The 19548-nt window shown below is 49.6% G+C and overlaps 1 protein-coding gene across 3 annotated transcripts in view; it reads right to left on the bottom strand.

The window, feature by feature from the left end:
* The window catches only part of KSR1 (kinase suppressor of ras 1), a 154325-nt gene that overhangs the window by 62435 nt on the left and 72342 nt on the right, over window positions 1–19548 (bottom strand). For all 3 annotated transcript variants that reach the window (XM_055322096.1, XM_055322104.1, XM_055322110.1), the window contains exon 2: window positions 7040–7180. In XM_055322096.1, coding sequence (XP_055178071.1) covers window positions 7040–7180 — 141 coding nt within the window. The remainder of the gene's footprint in view (window positions 1–7039; window positions 7181–19548) is intronic.

The following is a 19548-nucleotide window of genomic DNA, read 5'->3' as shown; positions in this document are numbered from 1 at the left end:
CAGCTCTGAGGGAAGCTCTCCCTGGTGCTGGTCCTTCTCCGACTCCCAGGGTAGGTTTGCCTGCTTGCTCCCATGAATCCCAGGCTGCCTTGTCAGGGCATTTGGTGTCGGCTCTCAGCAAGTCTCACCACAGCCTATGAGCTCCTGGGGCAGGGGGGAGTGTCTCTAGCATCTCAGTTGTGAGCACAAAGTCCCGCCAGGGCAGGCTCCAGACCTGCCCTGTCCAATACAGCCAGGGCCATGTGTCTCTGCGTTAAAATTCATAAAACAGAGCAGCCCGGGTGGCTCAGCGGTTTAGTGCCACCTCCAGCCCAGGACCGGATCCTGGAGACCCGGGATCAAGTCCCGTGTTGGGCTCCCTGCATGGAACCTGCTTCTCCCTCTGCCTGTGTCTCTGCCTCTCTCTCTCTCTCTCTCTCTCTCTCTCTCATGAATGAATAAAATCTTTAAAAAAAATTCATAAAACAAAATTCAAATTTTGGTTTATCAGTCACACTAATCCTGTTTCAGGTGCTCCATGGCCATATGTGGTTGATGGCTACCATGCTGGGTAGGGCAGTACAGAATGCTGCTATCGTCACCGAAAGTTCTATTTATTGGATAGGGTCGCTCTAGACAAAGATCTGATGGTTGAGTAAACATACGAAGATGTCTCCCAGGCTGTCTGTCTCCAAAGAAGCTAGAATTAAAGGTCATTTAAGTCCAAAGCACCCACAGCAGGCTCTGGAGCTGCAGAGGGCTGAGATTGGACTCGGAAGGGAAGAAAGAGAGCAGAGTCCCTTCATCCACACCAGAAACCAGGAAGTGTCACTACCACCCTGTGGCCACTTCCACATGCATCCCCTCTCTTCATCAAGCAGAAGGGCACTATTTCCCAGAAGGGTCAAGATAAGCAGAGAAATGAGAGGCCCAAAGGACAACTCCCAGCACTGGAAGGCCATGCCCAGAGGCCTCAGGGAATGGCAGTGACATTCCTCAGGGAATGGCATGTCAGCAGTGACAGCTCAGGCAAAGGAAATTGCCAGACTTCATGGTTCAGATCTGTTCTCCAAAAAAACAACCAAATAAAAAAAAAGATACACAGATAAGACCATGTCTTGGGGCAGCCAGGGTGGCTCAGCGGTTTAGTGCCACCTTCAGCCCAGGGTGTGATCCTGGAGGCTCAGGATTGAGTTTCACATCGGGCTCCCTGCGTGGAGCCTGTTTCTCCCTCTGCCTGTGTCTCTGGCTCGCTCGCTCTCTCTCTCTCTCTCTCTCTCTCTCTCTCTCTCTCTCTCGAATAAATAAATAAATAAATCTTAAAAAAAAAAAAGACCATGTTTTAAACTCTCCATCTGGGACTCCTTGGTGGCTCGGCGGTTGAGCATCTGCCTTTGGCTCAGGGCGTGATCCCGGAGTCCCAGGATAGAGTTTCACATTGGGCTCCCCCCAGGGAGCCTGCTTCTCCCTCTGCCTGTGTCTCTGCCTCTCTCTGTGTGTCTCTCATGAATAAATAAATAAAATATTTTTAAAAATAAAAATAAAAAAATAAACTATCTTAGGGCATCTGGGTGGCTCAGGTTATGATCCCAGGGTCCTGAGATCCAGCCTCACGTGGCAGGAGTGGTGCTGCTCAGCAGCCTCCATCCCATGAGGACTTTCATTCATTCCTTGGTCACCCCTTCACCCAGCAAATATTTGCCAAGGACTTCCCACAGGCCAGGTGCTATGCAGCTGTGCACATGGACTCTTCTAGGTACAGGCTGAAGCCTTCTGTGTGTGCCTCTATGTGCACAGATGGGTACCCTTCAGACAGTCACTGCTAAGCTGGCTTGCAGAAATCCTACTTCTTAAAGAGGAATGAGATGCATTTGTATGAATAACACAGAGACGAGATTAAGACAGAAAATACTGTATGAGCCCATTTTAGCAACTATAAAAAATAAAAATAAAAAAAGAAACAAATTTGTATGTAAATAAGAACAATGTGCCATCCTGGATTGGCTCCTAGAACTGAAAAGAAGACACTAATGGAAAAACTGGTGAAATCCAAAAAGAGTCTGGAATTTAGTTAACAGTAACATACCAACATTTTCTGTTTTGACAAATGTACAACAGTAATGTATGATGTTAATGATGGGGGAATCTGGGTGAGGACCATATACAGGAACCACTGCAGTTTTCCCATAAATCTAAAACTCTTCCAAAATAAAACATTTTTTAAGAAAATTAGCCATGTTCAGATGCCATTCAGAAGCTAAAGGGTTCTATCTCTGACGTCAATTTTGGAAAAGCACGGGTTTTTATGCTGTTTGGACCTTTGGTTTCTAAGATTTGCACCTATCTTTGATGGGTGGAAGTTTTAGAACCAATTCCGGCTACAAGCACACAAGACCCATCAGGGCCAAAAACAGGGTAGAGTAGGTGTCAGAGTCCAAACAACCATCTGAGTGTAAAATCAGACCCATACCCTGGGACCAATCTTGAGGCTTACGCCAGGGAGCTGCTCTAACTCCGGGCCCCCATCACTATGCCCTCATACAGGTAATAAGGAGAGATTCCAGGAGCAGAGCTGAGTGGAGGCTGCCCCCTCCCCAATCAGCAGGGGCTGGGGTTACTAATGGAAATTGCCCTCCTTTCCAACCTTCAGCATGCTCTGGCCTGAGCCTAAGAACCAACCTGAGATTTGAAGGGAAGAAACAGAATAATCTTGAGAAAAGGGGTCTGGAGACTTTAGGGAAGACATACTGTGATACCCAGCCAATGGTTCCTTGTGAACCTTAAAACCCATGCAGAAAACTGTTGGTCTGCTCCCCAGCTCCTCTCAGGTAGCCTGGCCCACCCTTCTCATGCTCCCTACCCTTTCAGGCCTCATTCCTCAAACTTTCTGGTAAGGATGCCCATGACTGGCCTTTGGCACCAGGGATGGGGGCGGCAGGGTGGGGGTGGCAGTGAGGAAGCTTCTGTCCCTGCCACCCTTCTTAGGCCTTGAGCAGATTCCCATTGCCTCTTGATTCAGAAAACTGCTTCCAGCCTTCCCTTCATTCCCTTCTTTGCACTCCCCAGATGGTTATTTCAAGCTACCTGTGTGCAAACCTCCAGCAGTCTCTGTGGGTCTGGCTCTCACTCAGGAATAACAGCGGCTGAGGATGAAAAGTGAGGAAATTGCCCAAATTTTCTCTCCTCCACCCCAGTGAACACCACTGTGGTTCTAAGTACTTGACCTTCCCAAGTGCTTCACAGTGTAAGAGGCACACGGGTCATGGTACAGCCCCAGACTACAGAGGCCTCGCAGTGAAGGGTTGGCCCAGCTCCTGGAAGCACAACCCTTTAACGAGTGAAGCGTGTTGGTATGGTCACAAGAGGGGTGCCAAAGAGGCCCAAGGACTCCCCAGGGCAATGGCTTGTCCCGGCCTTCCTGAGGTACCAACTTTCCCAGGGCTCCTCCCAGAAGCTGACTTGTGGGTAGACGGCTCAGGCCCTAGAGCTGGGAAGGTAGATCATGGGGCTGTGATTCTAAAGAGGCTTCTCTTGTGGAGCATGAAAAGTCAGAGTAATCTGTGCCACTCACTCAGAACCAAACCCTCGACTCCTGGGACATCCACCACAAGGATGAGATTCAACCCTACCTCCCCTCTCAATCGTCACACTGAGCCCAACACCTAGTGGGTTGTCGTGGAGCATGTATTCCAGCAGGAGAGAACAGATAGACGACATACAGTTAGATACACTCCAGAAAGTGGTCGGTGTCAACGAGAAAAATCAGCCAAGATGCACTGGTAGAAAATAAAGGGTATGAGTGATCAGGTTATCAGAGAAGGCTGCTTAGAGGAGGTGACAATGGACCTGATGCTATAGTGATGTCCCCAGGAGAAGCCAAGGAGAAAGCACTCCAGGGAGAGGAAGAGGGTGGGGATGGGGAGAGGTAGACAAGTCTGCAGATCTGGGGGCAGAGCTCACGGGGTTCACATATGTGAGAGAGGGCAAGGGAAGACTCAGGGCTGTAGCCTGAGCAACTGGGCAGATGATGCTACTGTTCTCTGAGATGGGCAGAGGTGGGAAGAAAACATGCCTATGTGAATAGAAGGAGAAGAGCAAGAGTTCGGCCTGAAACATGTTGTTTCTGAGCGGCCCCCGGTCCCCAGGCAGCTGGAGATGCTTTTGCTCTCTCACCCTGACCCCGTCGTTCCCACAGAGTTCTCTGCTCAGTCTCGACCCCAGTCCCCTGGGCCATGTAGCATCCTGGTTCCCAAACCATATCTGGCTCTTGGGCTCTCCCTCCTACCTAACCCTTCCATACAAATGGGCCTGCCCCCTCATTTACCACCAGCTCTGAGGCATCACTCACAACCTCATGACTCAAACATCACCTAACTCAGTATCTGCTATGCCTCCGGGTCTGGCTGGGAGACCCCGGTCCCAGCTGCCCCCTGCAGCCAGTCTCCATGGCACCAGCTTCTGCAACGGGCACATCTGGCTCCTGTCTCACAGGCAGGTATAGGTGGAACTGGGTGCCTGGCACACTGGCAGATCTCTGCAGATCTAAGGAGAACGCCTAGAGAAGCTAAACCAACTGATGGAGATGGCTCAGGCCCTAGAACGGAAGTTAGAAGGCACAGTTTGGAGTACAGAAGGCCTGGGTCAGAACCCCAAGAGTGTCCCTATTACCAGCTCCAGACTATCGCAGAGCCCTTTGGCCTCTTGAACGTGTGGTGGTCCTCTGTCAAGGAGGGATGCTGCTGGGGAGATGTTGGGCAAGTCATTGCCTCTGTGGGGCATCCTCCACTGCAAGCTACAGATGCAGGTGTGAAGGGAAACTGCTTTTCACCTCTGAGACTGGGGGAGAGGAGGAGTAAAGGTTGGGGTTAGTGGGGGGGGGGGCAGGATTCAACTCTTCCTAGCTCCCAAGTCCATGATTTTAAACATGATATCATGGACAACCATTATATATATGTTGAGATCTCCTTCCTATACAACAGAAAGCTGTTAAGACAGGTTGGTGGGGGACGCCTGGGTGGCTCAGCAGTTGAGCATCTGCCCTTGGCTCAGGTCATGACGCCAGGGTCCTAGGATCGAGTCCTGCATTGGGCTCCCCACAGGGAGCCTGCTTCTCCCTCTGCCTATGCCTCTCTCTCTGTGTCTCTCATGAATAAATAAATTCTTAAAAAAAAAAAAAAAGATAGGTGGGTGGGTGGAGAGACATGGCTCCTTATACATGTGTGCATGTGTAAGTGTTAATAATGCCCTAGGAAACACCATCTCACAGGGCAGTTTCCCTCAGCCTTCACACAGACAAGCTCCTTCCTGCCAGCTTTGTAACCTTTGGCGTGCACCACAAATATGAGGGCCGCCAGGGCTGGGCCAGGCCAGGCACATGTGACGTGTTGACAGCACCCCGTGGGTCCACCGTTCACCCCCACCTGCTCCACTCACCTCATGACAAGACCATCTAAGTTTATGTCACTTCCTGTCCAGGAAATCTCTCCCAGGAAAAATTCCTAAATATACAAATAGCTGCATAAATCATATTAACTACTGCATTAGATAGAATACCCAAGGACTGAGATGAGCCTCTGCCTGATAAACCACATCCCATGCACACAATCAAACATTATACAGCTACTTTAAAAAGAGAGGGGGGTTATTGTTAAAGTATGAAGAAAACATGCTGGCTAGCATAGCAAATGATAAAAACAAAACTGTTTATTCAAGATGGCTAGTATGTTGTTGTTGTTTTTTTAAGATTTTATTTATTTATTCATGAGAAGCACAGAGAAAGAGAAAGGCAGAGACACAAGTAGAGGGAGAAGCAGGCTCTCTGCGAGGAGCCCGATGCGGGACTCGACCTCAGAACACTGGGATCACACCCTGAGTTAAAGGCAGACACTCAATCACTGAGCCACCCAGGTGTCCCTATTCAGGATGGTTTAAACCAGTGTTGCCCAAGAGTAATATAATACAAGCCATATACTCAAATTTTTGAGTCACAACATTTTAACAAGTACACATGAAATTAATTTTAATGACATTGTATTTACCTTAATATACCCCAAAGTGTCATCTCAATGTATACTAAATATGAAAAGTTATTAATATTTTATTTTTTTCTATAAAAAGTCTTCAGAATTCAGCACATCTTTGGATTTCTATCTTTGAAATTACAGCACATCTCATGTGGATTTGCCACGTGGCAAGTACATCATAGCCTCACTGGCTTGTAACTACCTTACAGCACGGTGGGTCTGACCCATTAGAAATTTCAAAAAGACTTAGGTACTAGGGAGGAAAACTAGAAGGAAATATCAAAATCTTAATGATCAGAGACTTTTGCTGAAAGGTGGGAATATATATGTGATTTTTTTCCTCCTCTGTTTTCCAAAGTGTCTATAAATAATCAATTCATATTGCTTTTAAACAACAGCAAGTGTCAACTTTTTAATTTTAGAATTGAAGGGATTTAAGAGATCTGACGGTGAACTCCACCTGCTATAGACTGATTTACTGACTCCTCAAGAGAGCTGTCCTGTGTCCCTGACACCTGGCACAGAGTACACTCTCCAAGCTCACTGGCTGCTTAGTTGGTGGGTGGGTGGGTGGGTGGGTAGGCTGGCTGGATGGGAAGAGGGAATCAAGGAGGGAAGATAATACAACAGATACAAGAGAGAACTAAACTCAGACTCTTGTTTCTGAATCCCAAAGTGATCCCTTGCTAGCTGTTGGACTTCAAACAAGGCATGTAACCAACCACTCTGTGCTTTAATTTCCTCAAGTATGAAACAGCAATAATGACAGTATTCCTTCAGAGTTTTGTGAGAATTAAGTGAGATTATCTAGACAAAGTGTTTAGCACGGTGTCTGTCACACAGCCAATGCTTCCAGAAATGCTGGCTGGCTCTACTTATGGTGGTGAGTCAGTGAACCATCAGTGTGGTCAGGCTGTCTACCTCATAAAGCAGCAACACCCAGGACACATGCTAGAGCCACAGGTACTGTGGGTTCCTCCCACTGTGGCATCCTCCCAAGTCCCCCCCCCCCCCCCCAGTTCCCACACCCTGCTTACCTGTACCACTGCTGACCTCACACTGAAGGTACACAGCCAGTCACTGAAACGGGGGTAGCTGTTGAGCTCTGGGGTCCTCTCGCCAGGAGCCACGCTCAGCTTGCACTGCTGCTGTTTGCAAATGTACCGGACCAGCTTTGCCTGTGGGAGCCCAGGGGAAAAAAAGGCCAGTTCATTTGGGGCGCACACATGCATGTGGCAGCCCCAAGCACAATACACAGGAGCCTGCTGTAATCCCCCCTGCGGTCATTCAAACACCGATAAAGTAGGAAATGGAAGGATGAGAAGAGGAGACGGGCGTGAGAAAGCTGGCAGGAGACCTGGAGAGCCACTCGTGACCCCTCTGCACCCTGAGGCTGGCTGACACTGCCTCACCCTCAGGACTCCCATCCTCGGAGATCAACGGGTAACACTGGTCAGGACAGAGAACTGGGTTAACACATAAGAGCCTCCCACCTGGGGAAGCTGGGGGTGTGGGGGGACAGACAGTAAGTGAGGACAAGGAAGATGTGGGGATTTGGGGAGAATGAGTAACCCTCCACTTAGGAACCTTCCAACCTAGTTTCAAACTGCCTAAGTTGGGATCCGGGGACTCAGGCATACCCTAACGAGGGACCCTGAATGAATTACTGAACCCCAACACCCAAAAAGCCTCAGTTTCCTCCTCCAGAAAATGAAGTAATAACAGAACCTCCCTCCCTCTCAGGGAGGCCAAGAAGAAATGAAGCACTTGGTGCATGCCTGGCACACATGAGCATACCACATGCTGGCCATGCCTTTTGGGATGTGGCCTTCTGGGCAAAGGTCCTTGACTTGGGCTCACCAATGGGTTTTTAGGAAGCACACCCCAATATGTATGCAAATTTCAGAGGTACGACTCTGCATTTTCCAGGGGAAGAGTGTCCATAGTTTTCAAAAGCCTCTCAAAAAGCTAAAACTTTAAGAAGGGAAGTTGAAATAAGGACAGCCTGGTCCTCTCTCTGACAAACACTGGGCTCTAACCAGGTGCTCTGCACAGGACTAAAGAATGCAGAGGGAGGGGTGATGGGATGGGCAGGATGGGTGCCCCCATCAGTGCCCAGGGTTTATTAAAAGAAGGTTGAGCTGATAGAACAGATAGAAATGAGCTCACAGTCTCAAGAGGAGGACCAGGGAGCTTCCTGGCTCCGCTGAGATCCAGGGACGCAGAGACTCCATGAGGGCTCCGGTCACACTGGCCTCCCCTTGGTGCCTTTCAAGCTTCCCCAGAAGGAATGCACCTTCAAAGTCTTGTGCAGGAACTCTCCCAAGTAGAGCTACTTCCCAGTACCCCCTGACCTCAAGGGGTTTTGTTGTTCATTCATTCCTTTCTTCCTCATCTGTAAATATCTCAGCGCATTTCTCTAAGGGTAAGGAATCCTTCTGTTACTCACGATACTAGTAATAATAAGTATTCTGTTACTCACAAAAAAGTAATAACAATTAATTAACATTTCAAGTATTTAGAAAGGCTCCCCAATTCCTAACAGGAGCTCTTGACTATTTGGGGACCATGGACCCCTCCCCAGTAGACTAGGGAGGTCCCCAGTCCCTTTCTAAGAATGATGCTTCTAACGAAACACTTAGGATTATAAAGGAAATCAATTCTATTTAAATACATTTCTCAAAATATTTATAATGGTGAAAGAGTACTAAAAGCCCAACTTTCTTCCTTTAAAGATTTATTTATGTGGGGGAGGTGAGCAGGGGGTAGGACAGTGGGCGAGGGAGAGCCCAAAACAGATGACATACTGAGTATGGAGCCTCACAACAGGTTCAAACCCAGGATCCTGAGATCACAACTTGAGCCGAAATCAAGAGTCGGACGCCTAACCAACTGAATCACCCAGGCGCCCCCAAAAGCCCGTCTTTATTACAGCATGAAACAATAGCTGGCTGTGGGTCTCATAACTATGACAGCTTTTATATTGTGACAAGTGTCAACTACTTTTTTAGATATAGCCACAACTGTAAGGTGATATGCAAACAGCTGTGCTTTTCGCTGGTGACTGAGTCACACATATATGCTAAGATGACTGTGCCTTGTTGCCTACATTCAAACTGAGTAACATTAAATTCCAGTTAAGGTTAATGAAAATAAAGGTTCCTTTTTTCCCCCTACAAATTCATGGATCCCCTGAATTCTATCCACAGGTAAAGAATCCTTGTGGGGCACTTGGGATGCTCAGTTGGTTAAGCATCTGCCTTCAGCTCAGGTCATAATCTGGGGGTCCTGGGATGAAGCCCCACAGCAGGCTCCTACTCAGTGGGGAGCTTGCTTCTCTCTCTCCCTCTGCTCTTCCCCCAGCTCATGCTCTCCCTCTCTATTTCTCTCAAATAAAGTCTTTTTTTTTTTTTTAAAGAATTCACTTATTTATTAATGAGAGACACAGAGAGAGAGAGAGAGAGAGAAGCAGAGATACAGGCAGAGGGAGAAGCAGGCTCCATGCAGGGAGCCTGACGTGGGACTTGATCCCGGGTCTCCGGAATCACGCCCTGGGCTGAAGGCAGCGCTAAACCGCTGAGCCACCTGGGCTACCCTCAAATAAAGTCTTAAAAAAAAAAAAAAAAAAAAAGAGTCCTTGTGAGATGTGAAACGAGACCCACACTGACAACAAAACAAGACCATTTGCTTCTCCATCAGCCTTTCTGAAAATTCCCCTAGAAACTCTGGTCCCAGGACTAGACTCAGGGATACCCACCCCTTCGTACGGCCCTGAGCACCATTATGTGCCACCACCTCCAGAGGGCTCAGTGGCAAGTGGGCACAATTGCCAGGGAGGGAAAAGGGAATCAAAACAAAAATGATTCCAATTTCCAGTTTCGATGTTTAGAGAAATCTACACAGAGGCAGACCCCTGGCCTTCCTGCACCACGGGCCCCGCAGGCACCCCAAGCTGACACTGCTAATCAAACACTCTCTGCGGAGGCTTTACACCCCTGAGTGACACGGCTAACAGAACACCACTCTGTACAATCCCAAGTGCCACTTGAGAAGTACATCCGCTGTCCTACCATGGAACTAAGCCCCGGGAACATCTTCAGAGCACAGTTAACAAACAGGAAGATGTGAGTGCCACTTTTATCCTACAGGGTTAAGTAAAGGCACTCCTGTCCCCCCCATCCGGCCTAACCTCACAACAATCTATCCCTTCCAGTGTGACCAGAGGCCGAGGACTCCCCACCTTCCTTCCCAGGCTCATCTCTGCTCCCCTCCACCCCTGGCTCACCCTGCCCTGCAGGTGCACACTCACCTAGGAGCTATTTCTCCAATACTTCCTGTACTTTCCTACCCCTGGGCCTCTGCTCAAGCTGCGTGCAGTGGTTACAAGTCCTTCCCTCCCCTGGCCACGGCATCCTCGTGCTGGGCAAGACTTCCCAGGCCTTCTTACAGTCCCCGTCTCCCCTTCTGCACATGTGCTCTACATCTCTACGGCTGCACCCCCAACCGGTGTGAGTTCCCAGGGCAGCAGACACAGCACCGGGCCCCGGAGTTGAGCCAAATCAGGATTCAAATGTAGGTTCTACCCCACGTTCACAGTTATATGACTTCGGGGAAGTTTGTTCATCTTTCTGAGTTTTGGTTCTCTCATCTGTACAACGACAGGCATGATGACATCCAGCCCATGCTCTGTTGGGGGAATCGAACAGTACAGAAAAACCCTGAGGATACGTAAGTCCCCAGATTATTACGTATCAGGTCAGGACCGTGTCCATCTCATCTGTGACCGTCCCCACCTGCCTATTACTGCACCTGGTATGCAACATATGCTCAAAACGGCCCAAGGAAGGAAGGAGGCAAGGACACACATGGACCACAGCCCCATGCTGAAGCCACTCTTTCCCTCCATCCCAGCCACTCTCCAAACATGGCTCAAAGAGCTGGCCAAAGACAGGGCAAAACATCAAATAACTGTCCAGAGTCCAAACCGTTAAGCAGAGGTCTGGCACTCACAGCAGATCAAGACTGGCCCCCTTGGCCTCAGCCATGAGAGCCAGGGTCCCGGCTTCCTAGACTTCAGCCCCTTCCCACATACCCAGCCCCTTTCGGCCTCAAGGCTCTCTGCCCAGAGGCTCTCTTCCGTAACCTCTGGGCCACAGCTCAGCTTAGAACTCCATTCTTCCAGAGAGCACTGCCCATGCCCCTCAGCCCACCTCCCTGACCAGAACACACAACCAAGTTCTAATATTTTACTCTTCTGATTCCCACCGTATGCCCCCCCCCTCCCCCGGTCAGGTGTCTGCTGTGTTCGGATCCCTGCTACGAACCAGCAGAGCCCCCAGAGCACACGGTCTGCTACTGTAAAACCTCTGCTGGACGAATGGACACAGGAACACACAATCTACCTTGGAGTCCTGCCAGGCTCAGACATTTACCAGAATGAGAGCAGAAAATAAAGGCTAACTATGCAAGTGGTCACTCAGGAGCTCAACAGTCTCAAAAGGCAAGGCAGGTTCCCCAGAAGAGGAATGAGTGGGCTTCTCTTCTTAAAGGTTGCTAGAGATCCCTGCTAGACAGCACAGAGGCTGGGTAGGATTCTGCAGAATGTGAAGGGACTCCTCACTACACCCAGTTAACAACCCATATGCCTGGCTGGCTATGCTGGGACAAGGAAAGACACACAGCGCGCTGTGACCCATCTGCCAGCAGGTCTGATGCTCTGGCAGCTGCTATCTATCCCCCGGAGCTCATAAAGAAACACCTCATAGGTCTGGTTTCTGCTAAAGCAGCAAAACTATTCTCATTCAAAAAAAAAAAAAAAAAAAACAACTATTCTCATTCACAGAGGATGCAGGTACCCAGCATGCAGCAGCTTCCATCTGAGTAAGCCAGTCTGCCTCACTTTTTGGAAAGTTGGTCACAGTCACAGAAGCAACCAGGGGCTACTTTCCCAGACAAACCACAGTGGGACCTGCCAGCCCAGCCCCAGGGGCCTACAAGGGGACCGTTCACAGGCAGTGTCATTTTTTTCTTAACCACAAAACCGCAAGATAGAAATTTTCCGGAATAGAAAAGCACCTGGGGTTTCAGCGAAGGAACGTGCAGCAAGAGGGAAAGACTTACTGGCTCTCTGGTCGCTGGGGAGGACCCCAGGCCGGAAGTGAACTCGTAACCCCACCCCCAATATTCTTCTGCTTCACTGAATGTGTGCTTCACCCCTGCCCTGACACTCAGCCTGGCTTCACAGCTGAGAGGTAGTACCAGCCACTAGAGTACACAGGAAGCCCTCATAAGTGTCCTAGGCTGAAAGAGCCAGGACCTGGTCCCAGCCCTGACATTTAGATCAAGGATCTAAGGGGAAATCCCCCTTAGCTCAGCTTCAATCTCACCACCTATAAAAAGGGTATCATTTTATAGAAGCTGGGGCCAAGTGAGTGACCATATATAAAACTGTTTGGAATGAGGGAAAAAAATATGACAAGTCCTACTACATTACTGTTAGGTTACTCCAACCACATCCAAGAGGCAGCACTCTGGCTCAAGATAGATGGACCTGGCCTCTCAGCCCCAGTCCACACACACTCCACGAGTGGACACAGATTTAGCCTGTCGGTCTTAGTTTTACCACCTATAAAATGAGACTGATCTACCTCAGAAGGTTGTTGTGGAGATTTACATGAGAAAATATGGACATGAAACATTCAGCAAAGTGCCTGGAAGAAGGAAAACATGTGCTCAGTGGGCGGTGTCCTCACTAAGCCAAGTCTTCAGGCTCTCTTACAACCTCCCTGGGCAACAGGGCAGGTGTGGGTGGGATTGTACTCATTTCAGAGATGGGGGTTAAAGATGACCCCGAAAGCTGGCATTGGTCTTCAGGACGACACTGGGAGAACTCACAGATCTGGTACATTTCTTTTCAAGGCATGAGGGCCAGGACCTGGCTGAGGTGTTGGCTCCTGTGAACACGAACAACCCCTCTCCTTGGGAGTGCTCACATCCCCCTGCAGCAGCATCAGAGGGCATGGCTGGAGCCGAGCATCAACTCCAGAATGCCCCTTGCCTCATCTGGCATCTTGAGCAACCACAAATCTACTGCCATCTCTAGCTGCTCTGGTGGGACTCCAACACAGGCCTTCCAAATAGAAGCTGCCGTAAGCATGGCTTCCGTGAAGTGGCCGAGGGAGGTGGGCTGTCAGACATCCCTAAAGGGCAGACACCTGTCAGAGCTCCCAAAGCACCTGCCACCGAGAAACTTCTGCAGGAACAGGAAGCAGCTCCCAGAACTGCAAGGGGCCCAGGAAGCTGAGAGGCCTTCCATGTCTGCTCTGCTCAAAGTTCGCCCAAACATGGCTCTGTGGAGGCATCTTCAGCTCTCAAATTCACCCTGCAGAGAGCATCACAGCTGTCAGAGGCAACCCATGAGCCTGGCTGACCTTGGGCTCGCGCTCTTCTGCGGCCAGAGTACCAACCACAGCAGGGTGGGGTGGCAGCTGTCCTGGCCTCCAAGCGAGACAGGGCAACGCTGGCTGAAATGGTCATCCCAGCAGAAACCTCTCGCAGGCTCCCACAGGGCAGCAGGATGGGGGCCAGCCATTGTGCCTGAGTGGCTGGGGGGTGCAGTGGGAATGACCGGGCAAACATTCTGCGCCCACACCTCCCATGTACCACCAGCACCCGTTCCAACTGGTCAGGGCCATGCCTCCCATTGTTAACTGTTCTATCACCCACAGAGGGAAGCACAGGCTTAGCAGCCGGGCAGACAGAGGCAGACCAAAGTTCCACCCCTGGCGTTCTCACATACCAGGGGCACGGCCGTGGCCAGTTTATTCCGTCTTAGTTTCCTCACCTGTAAATCAGAGGAAATAGCACCTGCTCTACAGCACTGCTGAAAACTCATGATGGGATTCGTGCAGGTGTAATGCTTAGCCCAATGGCCAGCGCTCACTGAACAGGATGCTCTTAGCATCAGCCCTGCTCAGCCTGCAAGCACAGCCTCGAGGAGGAGGAGTGTAACGACTTTTGGCCAGTGCCATCTGGATTACTCTTTTTGAAGGCTTTTGCACTTTTGCAGAAAACACACAGACAACTAGCTCTGCAAAGAAAGTCAGCTACCCCCTAACACTGCAGGGCCTGGGATGCAGAGGTCCCAATTTTGTTGGCCCCAAATCTGTAATCCAGGCTCTGGAAGTGGCCAGATGTCACGACTTTTGTCACCCTAACTCTGTCTCAGGCATTGGCTGCTTGCCTTTCTCAGTGTTGCAGGGGTTTTCAGATCTCAAGCAGGGCAGGCAGTTCAGTCTATGGGGACAGATGTGACAGATGCTGAAAGATAAATGGTGGACAAATGAATCCCAGGCACAGAGATGTACACCAGATTCCCGTGTATAGCAATGGGCTTTCTCAATTATGCATATCATGTCATTATTCCATTATCAGCTCTAAGTAGTTATAATGATCTCTTCTATTTATGTAGTAACTTATCACTTTCTCTCCCTGGATTCTCAATGAAAATTCCAGGAGGTAGGAATTGCAGCAGACCCCTGAAGGCACAGGAGTGATCTCCCAAACCCTCACATATCCCCAAAGCTGGCAATCTCCCTCAGCATATATCATACTCCCCACAAAACACCGTCGAGCTTAAATGAAGACACTACAGACCCTTCTAGACTCTTGGTGGGAAGTACTGTGTACTCAATATTAAGCCAAGAAAAAAAGCTGTGTCGAGATGTGGATGCTGGGCAGCCTGCTTGGCTCACTCACTGACTAAGGGATGCCCACCCACCCTACAAACAGCAGAGTGCAATTCTAAGCCCAGCCTCAGCACACTGGTAAGTATGGCCCATCACTTAGGATCACTCACAAATAGTCAAACCACATATGCTAAACCCATGAGCCTTATGGGTGTATTTTATTATTCCCACCTTACAAATGAGAAAATTGGGACACCAAGAGCTTTGTAACTTTCCCAAATCATATGGTTAAAGGTATTCTTTAAAGAAACCCAATAGTTTCTACGTACCATACCATCTCCCAGAATAGTGACTCCTGCTACCTATACCTTTAGCTCGTCAAGCAATCCTGGCCAGCACAAGCAGGACACCAGTGGGCAAGGTCTACCTCTCTTGTGATCAGAAGCCCCAAATCCAGCAATGCACAGACTGCTGCAGGCGGTGAATCCTCTGAATAAAAGCCATAGACTTCTCCACTCTCCAAATGTGTCCAATCACTCAAACAGGCCACCACCTCTGACCCTAATTTGCAAAACCTATCATCTGGACTATACCCAATCCCTGGCTCCAGACCAGCTCTGAATTCACTAAAACTAGCCACCACCCTGCCCAGTACCTAGAGTCACCCCTTTCAAGGATATCCCAGCATCTTTGCAGACTAAGGTGAGAGGTACCTGGATGGCCACTTTGGACCAGACTCCAGCTCACCACCACCTATGGGAGCCTGACACCCTCCTCCAGGTGAGCAACACCATACTCTAAGAAGATCTTGACACAGGCTTTGCTAGTACCAAGCCCCTGTCCACTCCATCCCAAACTTCAGGGAGTTGCTAAAGCTCTTGAGACTTACTCCCATCTTCCCTAGATAGTTCCTGACACTACTGCTCCTTCCCAGGCACCTCTGGCCCTGCCCAGGCCTTGGAGCTATTCCTCTTATTTTTCCCCACCCCCTCCCCAAAGCTGGAGTGGACTTCTGGGGACTTCCTGCCAGCCGAGCCAGCTAAGCTGTCTGCTCTGCCTACCATGGCCAACGTGTTGCAAAATGATTTCTGAGAATGTAAGGAGGCCTCTGGAGGTCATGACGCAGCTGACAGCTCCATGCACAGGCACGGACCGACCACAGCACTTAGCTCCAAGAGCACCAGAGGCAGCCCTGGGTCTCCAGCACTGCTGTACCTCCCAGAGCCCTCAAGGGGACACAGGGGGTCGGGGCTATTCTTGGTGAGCAAGGGACAGAGAAAGCAAGAGTGCCAAGCCAGTGGGGTGAGGAGAGAGAAAGTGACCTCAATCTCCAGACTGGGGATTTTGCAACCAGTCATCCTTCGGCTGGCCCTGTCCCGCACACGGGCTCTCCTGGGGAAGCTGCCAACCATGTGCATTTGTGCAGAGACAATCTCCGCGCCAAGCCTCCCACTAGCAACCCTGCCCTGACGTCAAACTCCGAGTCAGGGAACTTCAAATACAAACAAACAAGTCTGCCCCAGACCACAAGTGGAGCCGTTCCCAAGGAGGCCAGAGATGACAGGGTCACAGCTGGGAACTCAGGGCTCCCTGCCCTGCCTTGACTCTACTGGAGCTACAAACTCCAAGGCCTGACTATGGGCTACATATGGGAGCCTCAAGCCCAAGCTGAGACCAAACGGGATCCATCTCTGGCCTCAGGGATAGATGTTGAGCACCAGCCTGCAGCCCCGCACAGCAGGGGGGTCCAGTGACCCTGTCTGGAACCACAGTGCAATCAGTAGCCCCCCCCCTTAGATAACATCGCCAGTTGTCACTGCCCTGATGCTAAGTGTGAGCATGCAGAGGGAAAGGAGAGACCGATGTGACCAGGAAGTGCTCACAAAGCAACCTGGGAAAGATGGAGCTGGAGCCCAGCCAGGGTGGATGGCTACGGATGAGGGTTTTCTTAGCAACACCTGCTCTTCCATCGCAGGCTCCACCGAGGTCAGGAGACTTGATAGGAAAGATTTTCAAGAGGAAGGCAGTTCCCTGACCTACGTATTATTCTAAGACAGCCTCCACCTGAGAAGCCACGGGGGAGTCAAATAAATGTGCTCTTCAACCTTTGGCTTAAAAAGCTGGTGAGGGCAGCCGGGTGGCTCAGCGGTTTAGTGCCACCTTCAGCTCAGAGCCTGATCCTGGAGACCTGGGATCAAGTCCTACGTCAGGCTCCCTGCATGGAGCCTGCTTCTCCCTCTGCCTGTGTCTCTGCCTCTCTCTCTGTCTCTCATGAATAAATTTTAAAAATAAAAAGCTGGTGAAACGGTGGTCTCAGGGATACCTTTCCAGTTTTGCTTTGTGCCCCCATTCAATCCTTTGTGCTCTGTGTTTTAGAACCAGCAGTCCCAGGGGAGGGGCCTGTGGGAAAACTGGACTACATCATGAGAAAGCCAGACATCTGCTTCATCCTCCCAACTGCCCTGCGCCTCACGTGACTGCACAAGGCAAGGGAAGCAGAACCTTGATCTATAATCCATTCGTGCAAGAAGGGGTCAGGAGACTTCTTCCCAGTGCCAGGCACCTTGACACAGTCCCAAGACACCTAGCGCATGAGTTTGAGGAGCTTACACAAATGTAGGCGACAGACTTATCCATGGAGAGACCTCACTTGACAGTGGGAGGTGGAAGGCACAGAAAAGGAGGTGTGTCCACCCTGTGAGCATTGCCTCCACCGTCCTCCACAGTCTCAAAGCTCAGCACTTCTGGGAAACTGAGGGGAGCGTGGGCATCAAAGCCCAGGTGTCACCCACAAACCAGATTCCTAATTGACACAGCTTTGTCTCCGTCCAAACACACGGCTCCTATATGCCTGGCTGAAGTCCACCAGTCCCACAGAGCACGGCTCAGCCCAGAACCCCTCAAGTACAAAAGGGAATTCCACAGGCAGCCCAGGTGGCTCAGTGGTTTAGCGCCGCCTTCAGCCCAGGGCATGATCCTGGAGACCAGGGATCGAGTCCCATGTCAGGCTCCCTGCGTGGAGCCTGCTTCTCCCTCTGCCTGTGTCTCTGCCTCTCTCTCTGTCTCTCATGAATAAATAAATAAAAATACACTTTAAAAAAATAGGAAATCCCAGAGAAGTCCTAACACTGCCTACTAGAGGGGACATGGGTGTGAATTACTAAATGTGGCCGAGGAAAAAAGGCAGAGGGCACACCTAATGCAAAGGTGGAGCCCTGCCAATGGGGCCACCCCATTTACTATCCTGAGGATCTCATCCCCTGGAAGCTTCAAGAAGTAAGCAATGGGGGAGGCACTTCAAATTCTGATCTGAAAGCATCTGCTGTGTGTAGGATACTGTGCCATGTGCTGGGGATATAGAAGGTGTACCTTTCCGGGAACATACATGACTGCTTGCCTAGCGACTCCAGTCACCACAGAAAAGGATAAAGGGCTACATAGGGGGCAAAGGTCAGGAGCAGGTAAGCAGACAAACAGAGGTCAACTCATGTGATGGCAAACTCCTCTAAAAGATGATAGCCACTGGGATGCCTGGGTGGCTCAGCGATTAAGTGTCTGCCTTTGGCTCAGGGTGTGATCCTGGAGACCAGGGATTGAGTGCCATAATGGGCTCCCTGCATGGAGCCTGCTTCTCCCTCTGCCTGTGTCTCTGCCTTTCTGTGTCTCTCATGAATAAATAAAAATCTTAAAAAAAAAAAAAAAGATAATAGCCACTGCATTAGGCATTGCTCATGCCCTACCTCATATCCATTCCTGACTTTCTCCTCACTCACAGAATGATTTTGTCGCTGTGCCCAGTGATGAACTGGTCTGAGTCAGTGGTTCTCTACACTGACTTTACATCACAGTAACATGAGCCCCCTAGATTCGCATGGGATGGGGTCCCAGCATGGGATTTTGTGGCTGTGTGTGACAGTCCTGGTCAATGGGACACAAGGACACATCCACCGAACTGCAGAGAAGTGTCTGCTTTCCTCACAAGTGGGGCAGCTGCCAGGGCTGTCCACCACCTTCTTCCCGCTTTAAAGATTTGAATTGCCAAGAGTTGTCCAGAGAACCAGAGACAGCAGCACTATCCAGCTACTGTCAACATGTAAGCCACCTAACCCCAAACTTCTCAGTGTAGAAGAAACTTAACTGCCTATTTGTTGAAGTCACATTTTCTTTTTTTTTTTTTTTTTTGAAGTCACATTTTCTGTTAGTCATTTCTGCTAACACTTACTAAGCCCACACTATTTCAAACCTCCTTCTAAAGCTTCTAAGGTGGGGCACCTGGGTGGCTCAATTGGTTAAGCGTCTGCCTTTGGCTTGGGTCATGATCCCAGGGTCCTGGGATTGAGCCCTGCATTGGGCTCCCTGCTCAGTGGGGAGCCTGCTTCTCCCTCTCCCTCTGCCTGATAAATAAAATCTTTTTAAAAAATAAATACATAAAGCTTCTAAAGCTAACATTTCTAAGCCTATGGCTTCCTGTTGGCTTCCAGAAAACCTACAAAAGGAAAAAGTATCCCTTCATTCTTCTTGGGACCACCTGCTACCCAAATTCATCGCTTTAAAAAGTCCTTCCAAATTTCAAAGAGCAGCTATGTTGTCATGAAGTCCAATTTGCCAATTTTTTTTCTTTTTTTGGTTTGTGTTTTTCATTTACTAAGAAATTTTTGCCAAGACCCACATTCACAAAGATGTTCTACGCTAAGTTTTATAGTTTAATCTTTGTTTAGGTAGGTCTATGATCTATAAAATTTGAAGTAATTTTTGTATTCCAAGACTGTCTTTACCATAACTCTGCACTGATTTTTAAACTGGATATTCCTATATGCCAGGCACTGTGATATGCATTTTATGTATACTGTCTCATCTAC

Source organism: Nyctereutes procyonoides, unplaced genomic scaffold, assembly GCF_905146905.1.
Source record: "Nyctereutes procyonoides isolate TBG_1078 unplaced genomic scaffold, NYPRO_anot_genome, whole genome shotgun sequence".
In the NCBI taxonomy this organism is placed as follows: domain Eukaryota; kingdom Metazoa; phylum Chordata; class Mammalia; order Carnivora; family Canidae; genus Nyctereutes; species Nyctereutes procyonoides.
This window is presented reverse-complemented; position numbering and strand designations above follow the sequence as displayed.